At 40.9% G+C, this 12,268-nt stretch overlaps 1 protein-coding gene across 1 annotated transcript; it reads left to right on the forward strand.

The window, feature by feature from the left end:
• Positions 1-4,160: 4,160 nt before the first annotated feature.
• On the forward strand, positions 4,161-5,787 carry LOC103514257 (major antigen-like). Its single transcript, XM_008479127.3, has 2 exons — positions 4,161-4,260; positions 4,464-5,787. Exon 2 carries the CDS (start codon positions 4,492-4,494, stop codon positions 5,722-5,724), a length of 1,233 nt encoding a protein of 410 aa, XP_008477349.1. The 5' UTR covers positions 4,161-4,260; positions 4,464-4,491; the 3' UTR covers positions 5,725-5,787.
• Positions 5,788-12,268: the final 6,481 nt, after the last annotated feature.

Below are 12,268 nucleotides of genomic sequence, written 5' to 3' on the forward strand. Positions count from 1 at the left end.
CATCATAGCAAACTGTTTCTAGGAATTAATTTACGGCCGGGTGCATCATCATCATGAGTAATAATTACAATGTCTTGGTCATTATCAAGAGCTTCATCTGGAAATATGGCACGTTCGGAAATCTGAATCGTGCTGCAATTCTGGTCGTTTCCTAAAACACTTCCCAAAGTGCGGGTCCTGGGAGACATGATCGGAGCCTCCGGTTTTTCAGCTGAGACGCATCTTTTGACGCAAACTGTACGGGAGCTCACCTGCTCGGGACTTCTGCCGCTTCTGGTTACTATAAGAGTAGTCATGGACGGGAAATTTTTCGTCTCGTCCCGTCCCGTGGACATCATTACACCACTCCGATTAGGGAGCACACCTACGCAGGGCTTCTAATTACTAGGGAGTAGTCACGTTACGAGAAATTCCTCTCGACTCCCGAGGGGTCGTCGTGTCCACTACAGCACTGTGGCAGAAATTCTTTGAAACCTACTTATGAAGGTCGAGGGCCGTCGACGTTAATAATAACAGTCGACGGCTGTCGATCGATATGAATCAACGTCGATTGACGGCCGGTCGACTATGTTTGGACACACCTTGAGATCCTAGTTCATCCCAGCCTCCCCCCGAGTCTTTTCGTCTCCCTACTCCAGTAACCTTGGGTTCGATGTCAGGCCAGTCTTATATTACCTGTGAGGCGAAAACGGGCGTAACTGCCACGGCAAATCTGCAGCGCTTACGCCCCCCAATGCCACTCACTGCTTACACGCGGGTATGATTAAATCAATTAGTGTGAAAATTCATTTCCAGTTGTGATTTGTTGGTTTTGTTAGTTTTCTTTGATGTTTTTCTGATCGCACGTTGGTTGTTCTGGACCTCTATCTTTACCGAAGCGACGAGGGGCGGACAGATTCATAGATAAGACAGATAAGAGTCTTATAAGCTTAACCCATATTTTAGGGCTGTTTGCCTCAACACTTAAGCCTCAAAGTAGGCTTTTTGTGTATGTATGCGAAGGACAGAGATAACTAAACTTTAAAATTCCATTTTCTTTTGCTAATGGAGAATTGGAGGATGTTTTCAGAATTGGTTTAGGGCCGGACTTTTTTCGATGCCCCTTTTGAATCTTGGAAATTTAAACTCCATTTTAGTTTAACTCATTTTAGTCTTCTCGTCAATCGCCTGTAACAACCAATGTGTGTCCGTTCAAGGAAGATGATTAGGTCGTGGCTCAGGATGATGTGATTCTGTGATTACAATCTGGGAAACAGAACTTTGTTCTCTCTCCTTATGCTGAATGGACAGATTTCTTATCTCATAGAACAATACCACACAGCGCCTACACATTTTGGCAAAAGGGGGGAAAACTTTGCCTAACAAATTTCAACGAAAATAAACATGGAAGCGTTCTCTCTCATTTCCTTGTTTCCTTCTCTTGTTTTCATATTTTTGTGATTCATTTTCTTCGTCTTCTTTGTTAAAAGATGGCCATGTTCACATTTTCACTTGCTCCATCTCCATGTTCTGACCACAACAAAGGATTAGTGCTTTATTTAGACTGTCAGCTTAGAACAAGTTGTTCCATTATACCAACAGTTTAATAGAGCGCCTCTTTATTGACATAAGTAAATTTGCTTACAATTAAGTACAAAGTAACGTTGAAGGCGGTCCAAGTATGTACTTGTATGCAGAATTACGGACTCAAAAAGCCATGAAAACTTGAAAAGTGTCTCAGCGAGCCTAGTTGACTTGTTAGCTTAAAGTTAAAGGATAACGCGCCTGCCTTGTGAGCGCTTAGGTATCGAGTTCAATTCCCGCTCGGGGCAAACTTTTTCTTGAACTGATAGATAAATTTGCTTACAATTAAGTACAAAGTAACGTTGAAAACGGGACTCAAAAAGCCATGAAAATTTGAAAAGTGTCTCAGCGAGCCTAGTTGACTTGTTAGTACAAAGTTAAAGGATAACGCGCCTGCCTTGTGAGCGGTTAGGTATCGAGTTCAATTCCCGCTCGGGGCAAACGTTTTCTTGAACTGATAGGTTTGTTCTCGAAACGGCTGGCTTTCTCCTATCCTGCCCTCGTTCTCTCTTCGATTTCGACACGATAAGACCTCTGTTGCGACAGAGTTCCTTCTATTAAACCTCTGTCCTGTCCTTCTTCCGTTTTGTTCTCAGAACTGCTGACTGCCTTTCTTCTCTCTTCGGGACGAAAGTCCTCAGTCTCTGTCCTGTCCTTCTTCCGTTTTGTTCTCAGAACTGCTGACTGCCTTTCTTCTCTCTTCGGGACGAAACGGACGAAAGTCCTCAGTAGTTATATTAGTTCCCTCTTCAGTAGTTACAGTTCCCTCTATCAAACCATAAAAAGTTCCACATACAGCATCAATCCCAGTAGTGCAGGGATCACACGACACGAAAACTTTTAATGACAAGGATTTGAAGAACTTTACAACTTTCACACTCAATTTCATACGAGTCCTTTTTACTTTCCTCATCCTATAGGAAGGAAAGTAATGTAATCGGGTCAATTTTTCGATAGTCAGTTTTCAGTGCCAAAACACGTCTAGGGATACCTAGGATATCTTAGGCAGATGAATAGACTTCCTACTTTATCCTAATCAGGTTCTCTTGTCCTTCCTCAGTTGTTAACCCCCGCTGTAGTCTAGGGACCTCAATCCGTAGAGCCTACATCGAAATAGAGAGGGAGATATAACTTGTACGGACCTTCAATATGGACCTACCGAGACATCCATCAAGATGCCTAAATCCAAAGTTTCAGCCATTGGTCCGTGTGTGTCTGTCTTTTCAGCTGTACTGAGTAAACGGTTAGAGATATTCAATGGGATAGGGAAAGTCGTGTGATGTTCACACCAGTTTTTTTTTCTGAAACTTTGAAGGAACTGAGATAACAAGGAAAAACTTAGAATTTCTCTTTTTTTTTTCGAAAATCTAGAGAGAATTGAGAAATGTGTGGAATCTTAGGGGAAAGCTGACTTTATGAGGCTTGGCGCCAGGAGAGATATAAAATGGGACTATCCCATAAGCGGGCCCATGTTGCGGGATATTAAAATGTGAAATGTTCGACGACGGGTGCTAAAAAGGAGAACTTTATGAGTAGATAGATGGAAGAGTGGGAGAGTTTTAATAAAACTATGTGAGCTTAGTTTTAGTTGGCATTAATGTAGGAAATCTGAAAACGCAGATTTTATCAAAAAGTTGCATTTTTTTTCAATTAATCAGGATTGTTCAATTACTCTAATAATTATAATACGTGTTCCCCATAAAATGTCAAAATATGTATATAAGACCTTGGTTAGACTGCGGGGGTAAAGGGACTTTTCAGTCCTATCCCAGCAGGATAAACAAGGTATATTCTATTCTATTCTATTCTACATATAAAATATTGGTCCTATCCCAGCAGGATAAACAAGGTATATTCTATTCTATTCTACACATAAAATATTGATGGAAAATCCTGCTTCCGAGTGTCATCCAAAGAATGCCAAATTTCATGAGTGTCAAATTCCAAGCTCTGAAGCGGTCCAGGAATAAGTAGCCCAAACTTATACCGGTCACTCAGCCTCAGACCGTCTGACAGACAGACCGCTGGCAGCGTGAGTGGCCAGCGTAACGGACAGTCAAAGTTTAGAAAGTTATTATGTACATAAGTGAAGTTTAAAAGCATTGAAAAATACCTCATTTATACTGTAACGGTCAGCTAAGACTAAAAAGTTCTGATAAACAAGTATGTAAACAACTCCAGACAGTTCAAAGAACTTAACATAATCGGATCTGGGGAAACCCCAAGTTTTATTCGCTTTTTGGATTCGTTCTGATTCTTGGAAATCATAAATGAAAAAGTCTTCCATCAAGATATTGAAAAGTTCTTGTTTATCAACTAATTGGACTATAGACGCATGAAGTATTCTAAAATAGATGTTTTCCTGTATAAAAAGACGATAAGGTTGAACATTTTTTTTTGTTTTACCTTGATTGATCATGATCATACTCCAATAAATATCAATAATAATCATGACATTGGCCTTAAAAAAATGTTTTACAAAACTGGAAACATAAACTTTCTTCGTTTGCAATATTTCCAATAATACTTTTTTTGTTTTACCTTGATTGATCATACTTCATACTCCAATAAATATCAGTAATAATCATGACATTGGCCTTAAAAAAATGTTTTACAAAACTGGAAACATAAACTTTCTTCGTTTGCAATATTTCCAATAATACTTTATCCAATTATCCGTCATCAAAATACCTTGGAGTTCATTCAAAATTAATTCGTATACAACATGGACACTCTAACTCTAAGCAAGACTGATGACTTGGACGGAATTGTACAAACTGTCCGGGACCTGGAGGATTCCAGGAATGAGTACGCCTGTGAGAACGAGAGTCTCCAACAAACCATCGCGGGGTTGGAAAAACAAGTTGAAAAACTGGAGATCGAAAACCGAAGTGGCAAAGATTCATTCAAAATTAATTCGTATACAACATGGACACTCTAAGCAAGACTGATGACTTGGACGGAATTGTACAAACTGTCCGGGACCTGGAGGATTCCAGGGATGAGTATGCCTGTGAGAACGAGAGTCTCCAACAAACCATCGCGGAGTTGGAAAAACAAGTTGAAAAACTGGAGATCGAAAACCGAAGTGGCAAAGCTAAAATAGAAGACCAGGCGCTGACAATTCAAACACTCATGCGCGAGCTGAAACACTTGCAAGTGTCCGTTCAAACAAAGGACATGGAAATTATCCAGTTGAAAAGCCAAAGTCGAGAGTTTGAAGATGTGAAACAAGAGAACGAAAGGATGGCCGCAGATGTAATCAGCTGTGAAAGTCAAAATTTCAAACTCAAGGAAGTTGTCAACAAGCTTGAGACGACAGTTGCGCAAAAAACCGCTATCATCACAAGAGGAGATGGTCATATGAAGCAATTGCACGGGAAAGTCACGGACTTGCGCAAGAAAAATGAATGCCTCATGGAAGAAAGGGCAGTTGCACTAAAACAGTTGGAAAACTGCCAAAAGAACTTGGAGGAATCTGTCAGCGAACGCGACCAAATGAACGAGAAACTAGCCCAGTGTGTCGCCGCCCGGGAGAAACTAGAAGACTTTGTCAAAAAGCAACAAGCTGAAACGAAAACCCTCAAAAGCGAACTTGCCAAAGAAGTCGCCGACAATGCCAAGCTGCAAAACAAACTCACCAGCATGGAAGAAGAACAGGTGAAACTCAAACGGGAAATTCAAGACTTGAACCAGGAGATTGACAATCTGCAAGACGAACTGTATGACTGCCAAGGGATTCTAGACAAAACCAATGCTGAGCTGAAGAAAAGAAACGAAGAGTTCAACAACTACCGAAACTCAGTCTCTAGTATCAAAGAGAAGATCTTGAGTGCCAGAACTATGGCACCGATTTGTCCAATCGGTAGTCGTCAGGGTAAAACGATTTGTCCAATCGGTAGTCGGCAGGGTAAAACGATTTGTCCAATCGGTAGTCGGCAGGGTAAAATTCACAAGAGTAGACGCCGTCGACCCCACGTGTTGAAGGCCCAAGTGTCCTCATTGGTCAATTTATACACCAATAGGAACCCGTGTACCACAAGTACTCTCTATAATCAGTCCAGTAATTCGTCCTGCGCTACGCAAAAACAAGGAAGCTTGTCCTGCGCTACGCAAAAACAGGGAAGCTTACACGTGAACTTTTTCAATGACAAGTGCTGAAAATGGTTTGAACGTTTGATTTGGGACTGGTTTGAAAGTAAATATGCTTTACATGAAGTAGAAATAAAATTACTATGATTGGTATGAGAATGAATCTTTTCTCGTTCTCGCAGGTTATTTTGAAAATATTTTACATCTAACGATTAACGATCTAAGATCTAACCGTAATGAAAGTCACATGAAGGCGTAAACACGTCGATGTGCGAAACACTTCATCAGTTCATCAGAAGATTCTACCCGATGCACTCAATCCCAAAACAAACAAGTTTCAACCAAGAAATTCATTTAAACAAAACTAAACTTCCTATTCATATAAATTCTAGACATGTTTACTTCAAAAACGTAAAACTGACGTGTCCAAAGTTAAACTTCTTGATCCCCCAGGTTTTTTGTGGAACGTACAGGACTGGGGGGCCAAATTAAAAGTCCCCTACCGAATCAAAAGAGCCCTATTCCTTATCACAGGCCATTCTCGGAACCGATTAAACCTTGACAATCTAAACCCAACATCCGATAACCCCTGAAACTTAGGCCAGCCACTCACTATCAGGTATACCTGACAAGCGGACCTTTTTTAGCCGTACCTCTCAGATCTACCTGATAGCACACACTCATCAGGTAGATCTGACAAGCGGACTTGATGAGGTATACCTGTTCAGGTCTACCTGCTGATAGTGAATGGCTGGCCTTATCTACATAGAAATTGGTGTAAAACGTCAATGCTTCCCCAGAATTTATGGTACGGGTCCAGTTTTGTTTTCGTCAATATTTCGTTGTTGTTGTTGTTGTTGTTGTGTGTTTTTTTTTTTCAACTAAAAATAGAAACACTTTTAAATTAATACTATGATTAACTTTATTTCTTCAGATCATGGAGCAATCTGTTATCAACAAGTGTTTATCACAAAACGATTCCCATTTCGAGTGTTTTAAATATGTTTATACTGATTTTCATTACCAACCCAACCATTTAATAATAATAATAAATAATAATAATAAAATATAGAACCGGTATTTTCATTCAAATTGGTTTCCATGTTGTGATTCCGGTCATGAAGTTTATGGTCGCCATTATCTGGTGATAGCATCTTCTTTAATGCACCTAATAGCTGAGTTTTATTGGGATAACCCTTGGCGTGCCTTGAAGGATTTGTGGAGTCACCTTTTTAATGGGATTCAGGCGCCGAGTGAGTTTCCTACTCTATAAAACTCGGGGACACCTTTTTGGGTACCTTTTTTTATGAATTTGTTCTGACTTATGACAGAACTTTGTTCTCTCTCATTTCCTTGTTTCCTTCTCTTGTTTTCATATTTTTGTGATTCATTTTCTTCGTCTTCTTTGTTAAAAGATGGCCATGTTCACATTTTCACTTGCTCCATCTCCATGTTCTGACCACAACAAAGGATTAGTGCTTTACTTAGACTGTCAGCTTAGAACAAGTTGTTCCATTATGATGATAACAGTTTAATAGAGCGCCTCTTTATTGATATAAATTTGCTTACAATTAAGTACAAAGTAACGTTGAAAGCGGTCGAAGTATGTACTTGTATGCAGAATTACAGACTCAAAAAGCCATGAAAATTTGAAAAGTGTCTCAGCGAACCTAGTTGACTTGGTAGTACAAAGTTAAAGGATAACGCGCCTGCCTTGTGAGCGCTTAGGTATCGAGTTCAATTCCCGCTCGGGGCAAACTTTTTCTTGAACTGATAGGTTTGTTCTCGAAACGGCTGGCTTTCTCCTATCCTGCCCTCGTTCTCTCTTCGATTTCGACACGATAAGACTTAAGTCTATCCAGACGGTCTGAAGACTAGTCGGAAGATTCTTTCCGCCACACATGTTCCGCCTGTCTGTCAGACAGTCGTGCCAGCCAGACCTTCTGACAGACCCAGGTCTATCAGACAGTCGGTGTTGTGTCGCAGTAGTCACAGAAATCACCCACGAACTGGAAAGGGTTGACCGTTTCAGAACATTATAATCCAAGATAGTTCACAGGTATTCAAGATCGCAGAGCCGTATTTAGTCTCGCCTCTGTCCTGTCCTTCTTCCGTTTTGTTCTCAGAACTGCTGACTGCCTTTCTTCTCTCTTCGGGACGAAAGGGACGAAAGTCCTCAGTAGTTATATTAGTTCCCTCCTCAGTAGTTACAGTTCCCTCTATCAAACCATAAAAAGTTCCACATACAGCATCAATCCCAGTAGTGCAGGGATCACACGACACGAAAATAAAAGGAAGAAGACGAAAGAGGAGACGAAAAGGAGGAAGGAGGAGAAGAAGAAAAAGGAAAAAAAAAGAAGCCAAAACCAAACGTCAGCCCAAAGCAAACACCCCCAGGGCTGATTGAGCGGCTGACGAAAAACGACAAACCCGTCTGTACACAGGAAAAAGCGAAGGAAAAGAAGAAGAAGAAGAAGAAGACTCCGAGTTTTAGGTGAGCCACTCACTATCAGGTAGACCTGACTGATACCTTAGCTGATGAGCTCACACACTATAATCAGGTAAACCTGACTGGTACGACTGGAAAGGTCCACCTCTCAGGTCTACCTGATGAGCACACACTATCAGGTAGACCTGAAATTCGGACTTGATCAGGTCTACCTGATAGTGTGTGGCTGGTCTTATTCGAGGAGTATAAATGCGCACTATCACGACTACCTAAGAGTCTAAAAAGTTACTCAAGTTCAAAGCTAGAGCTCTACATGCTCAGGAAAGTCGTGTGATGTTCACACCAGTTTTTTTTTTTCTGAAACTTTGAAGGAACTGAGATAACGAGGAAAAACTTAGAATTTCTCTTTTTTTCGAAAATCTAGAGAGAATTGAGAAATGTGTGGAATCTTAGGGGAAAGCTGACTTTATGAGTTGCATCGACCGCGTGAAAACATACCGGGTCCTCCAAAGAGCACCATGTAACTTTTCCTTAAGGAAGACGAATTCATTTGAGGCGAAACTTGTTCAAAGAACTGTTGAAGTCCCCGTTCGGGGTTATCAAAGACCCGACGGGCCTCGGACTTAAATCTAATAAAATATAGGGGCACTATACTATCCAGAGTGTTCAGCCCAGGGCTAAAGCGCTTGCTTGCCACGCAAAAGAAAGAAAAAATACACTTTTATTCAGATTGAAAATTTTCAACGGGTTACTTTCCGCTTTCCGCTACTCTTGTGTTGACCCATCACAAGAATGGGAAGTAGGTTTTATGTCTCGTCTCGTCAGCCTAGTTAGCTTGGTCGGTAGCGCGTCTGCTTTGTAAGCGCAAGGCCGCTGGTGTGATTCCCACCCGGGATTGATTTTATCCTTGATTTTATCCTGAACGGATGTTCATACCTGCCTCGGTGGTGTAGTGGTCAAGGCGCTCGGTTTGAACGTTTGATTTGGGACTGGTTTGAAAGTAAATATGCTTTACATGAAGTAGAAATAAAATTACTATGATTGGTGGTTTGAACGTTTGATTTGGGAATGGTTTGAAAGTAAATGCTTTACATGAAGTAGAAATAAAATTACTATGATTGGTATGAGAATGAATCTTTTCTCGTTCTCGCAGGTTATTTTGAAAATATTTTACATCTAACGATTAACGATCTAAGATCTAACCGTAATGAAAGTCACATGAAGGCGTAAACACGTTGATGTGCGAAACACTTCATCAGAAGATTCTACCCGATGCACTCAATCCCAAAACAAACAAATTTCAACCAAGAAATTCATTTAAACAAAACTAAACTTCCTATTCACTATTCATATAAATTCTAGACATGTTTACTTCAAAAACGTAAAACTGACGTGTCCAAAGTTAAAATTCTTGATCCCCCAGGTTTTTTGTGGAACGTACAGGACTGGGGGGCCAAATTAAAAGTGGTCCCCTACCGAATCAAAAGAGCCCTATTAAGATTCTACCCGATGCACTCAATCCCAAAACAAACAAGTTTCAACCAAGAAATTAATTTAAACAAAACTAAACTTCCTATTCATATAAATTCTAGACATGTTTACTTCAAAAACGTAAAACTGACGTGTCCAAAGTTAAACTTTTCATCAGAAGATTCTACCCGATGCACTCAATCCCAAAACAAACAAGTTTCAACCAAGAAATTCATTTAAACAAAACTAAACTTCCTATTCATATAAATTCTAGACATGTTTACTTCAAAAACGTAAAACTGACGGGTCCAAATTAAACTTCTTGATCCCCCAGGTTTTTTGTGGAACGTACAGGACTGGGGGGCCAAATTAAAAGTGGTCCCCTACCGAATCAAAACCCTATTCCTTATCACAGGCCATTCTCGGAACCGATTAAACCTTGACAATCTAAACCCAACATCCGATAACCCCTGAAACTTAGGCCAGCCACTCACTATCAGGTATACCTGACAAGCGGACCTTTTTTAGCCGTACCTCTCAGATCTACCTGATAGCACACACTCATCAGGTAGATCTGACAAGCGGACTTGATGAGGTATACCTGTTCAGGTCTACCTGCTGATAGTGAATGGCTGGCCTTATCTACATAGAAATTGGTGTAAAACGTCAATGCTTCCCCAGAATTTATGGTACGGGTCCAGTTTTGTTTTCGTCAATATTTCGTTGTTGTTGTTGTTGTTGTTGTGTGTTTTTTTTTTTCAACTAAAAATAGAAACACTTTTAAATTAATACTATGATTAACTTTATTTCTTCAGATCATGGAGCAATCTGTTATCAACAAGTGTTTATCACAAAACGATTCCCATTTCGAGTGTTTTAAATATGTTTATACTGATTTTCATTACCAACCCAACCATTTAATAATAATAATAAATAATAATAATAAAATATAGAACCGGTATTTTCATTCAAATTGGTTTCCATGTTGTGATTCCGGTCATGAAGTTTATGGTCGCCATTATCTGGTGATAGCATCTTCTTTAATGCACCTAATAGCTGAGTTTTATTGGGATAACCCTTGGCGTGCCTTGAAGGATTTGTGGAGTCACCTTTTTAATGGGATTCAGGCGCCGAGTGAGTTTCCTACTCTATAAAACTCGGGGACACCTTTTTGGGTACCTTTTTTTATGAATTTGTTCTGACTTATGGGATCTTGACTCTGTTTTACACCAAAAATTGATAGAAAATGGTTAGTGGAGCAAGCTCTGTGGCCGAATGCCTATCACACTAGGCTTGCACAGTCCTAGTTCTGTCAGACCGCCACGCCAGAATGTGTGTGGCTTCCGACCTAAGTCTATCCAGACGGTCTGAAGACTAGTCGGAAGATTCTTTCCGCCACACATGTTCCGACTATCTGTCAGGCAGTCGTGCCAGCCAGACCTTCTGACAGACCCAGGTCTATCAGACAGTCGGTGTTGTGTCGCAGTAGTCGCAGGAATCACCGACGAACTGGAAAGGGTTGACCGTTTCAGAACATTATAATCCAAGATAGTTCAGCTATCGAGTTTCATTTTTCTCCTTTACCGTACGTCAGTCTTCGAAAATTTGGGGTCGAGGGGGCCCGACCGCCCCCCCCCCTCCTTCAAGCTTCATTTTTCTCTTGTAATGTAGGGCAGACTCCAAAAATTTGGAGCATCCACCCCCTGATACATCACTGTTTGGACCCTTGCCCCCCCTCGACAAAATCCGGGATACGGCCCTGCAAGATCGTTCGGAATATACGTAGATGATTGCATTCCTGATCAAGTTGAAGACTAGGGAGTCTCTTAGGGTATCCGATGGCATCAACCTTCTAGTCCGCTGTGTTCCAGTGAACTTTCAAGATCCGGAAAGTTTAAAATAGACATGCATCGACCGCGTGAAAACATACCGGGTCCTCCAAAGAGCACCATGTAAGTTTTCCTTAAGAAAGACGAATTCATTTGAGGCGAAACTTGTTCAAAGAACTGTTGAAGTCCCCGTTCGGGGTTATCAAAGACCCGATGGGCCTCGGACTTAGATCTAATAAAATATAGGGGCACTATACTATCCAGAGTGTTCAGCCCAGGGCTAAAGCGCTTGCTTGCCATGCAAAAGAAAGAAAAAATACACTTTTATTCAGATTGAAATTTTTCAACGGGTTACTTTCCGCTTTCCGCTACTCTTGTGTTGACCCATCACAAGAATGGGAAGTAGGTTTTATGTCTCGTCTCGTCAGACTCTTGTGTTGACCCATCACAAGAATGGGAAGTAGGTTTTATGTCTCGTCTCGTCAGCCTAGTTAGCTTGGTCGGTAGCGCGTCTGTTTTGTAAGCGCAAGGCCGCTGGTATGATTCCCACCCGGGATTGATTTTATCCTTGATTTTATCCTGAACGGATGTTCATACCTGCCTCGGTGGTGTAGTGGTCAAGGCGCTCGCCTGGTAAACAGGAGGGCGTGGGTTCAATTCCAGGCGAGGTATGGAATTTTATCCTCATATAATTTGAGAATTTGACCACAATATTAGTAGTAGCCTACTGCTGGAGTAAAGGGACTTTTCAGTCCTATGCGAGCAGTATAAATAAGCACTATTATCATTACAGGATAGCCGATCCTGTCTTCCTTTTCTCTTCGATTTCGGAACGATAAGACGCAGTTATAGTTCTATCAAACCT

The sequence above is a fragment of the Diaphorina citri genome, unplaced genomic scaffold (genome assembly GCF_000475195.1).
Source record: "Diaphorina citri unplaced genomic scaffold, Diaci psyllid genome assembly version 1.1 scaffold1111, whole genome shotgun sequence".
Lineage (NCBI taxonomy): Eukaryota > Metazoa > Arthropoda > Insecta > Hemiptera > Psyllidae > Diaphorina > Diaphorina citri.

What these genes read in the sequence shown, in the direction of transcription:
- LOC103514257 (XM_008479127.3), top strand. Translation starts at nt 4,492, where the DNA reads ATGGACACTCTAAGCAAGACTGATGACTTGGACGGAATTGTACAAACT.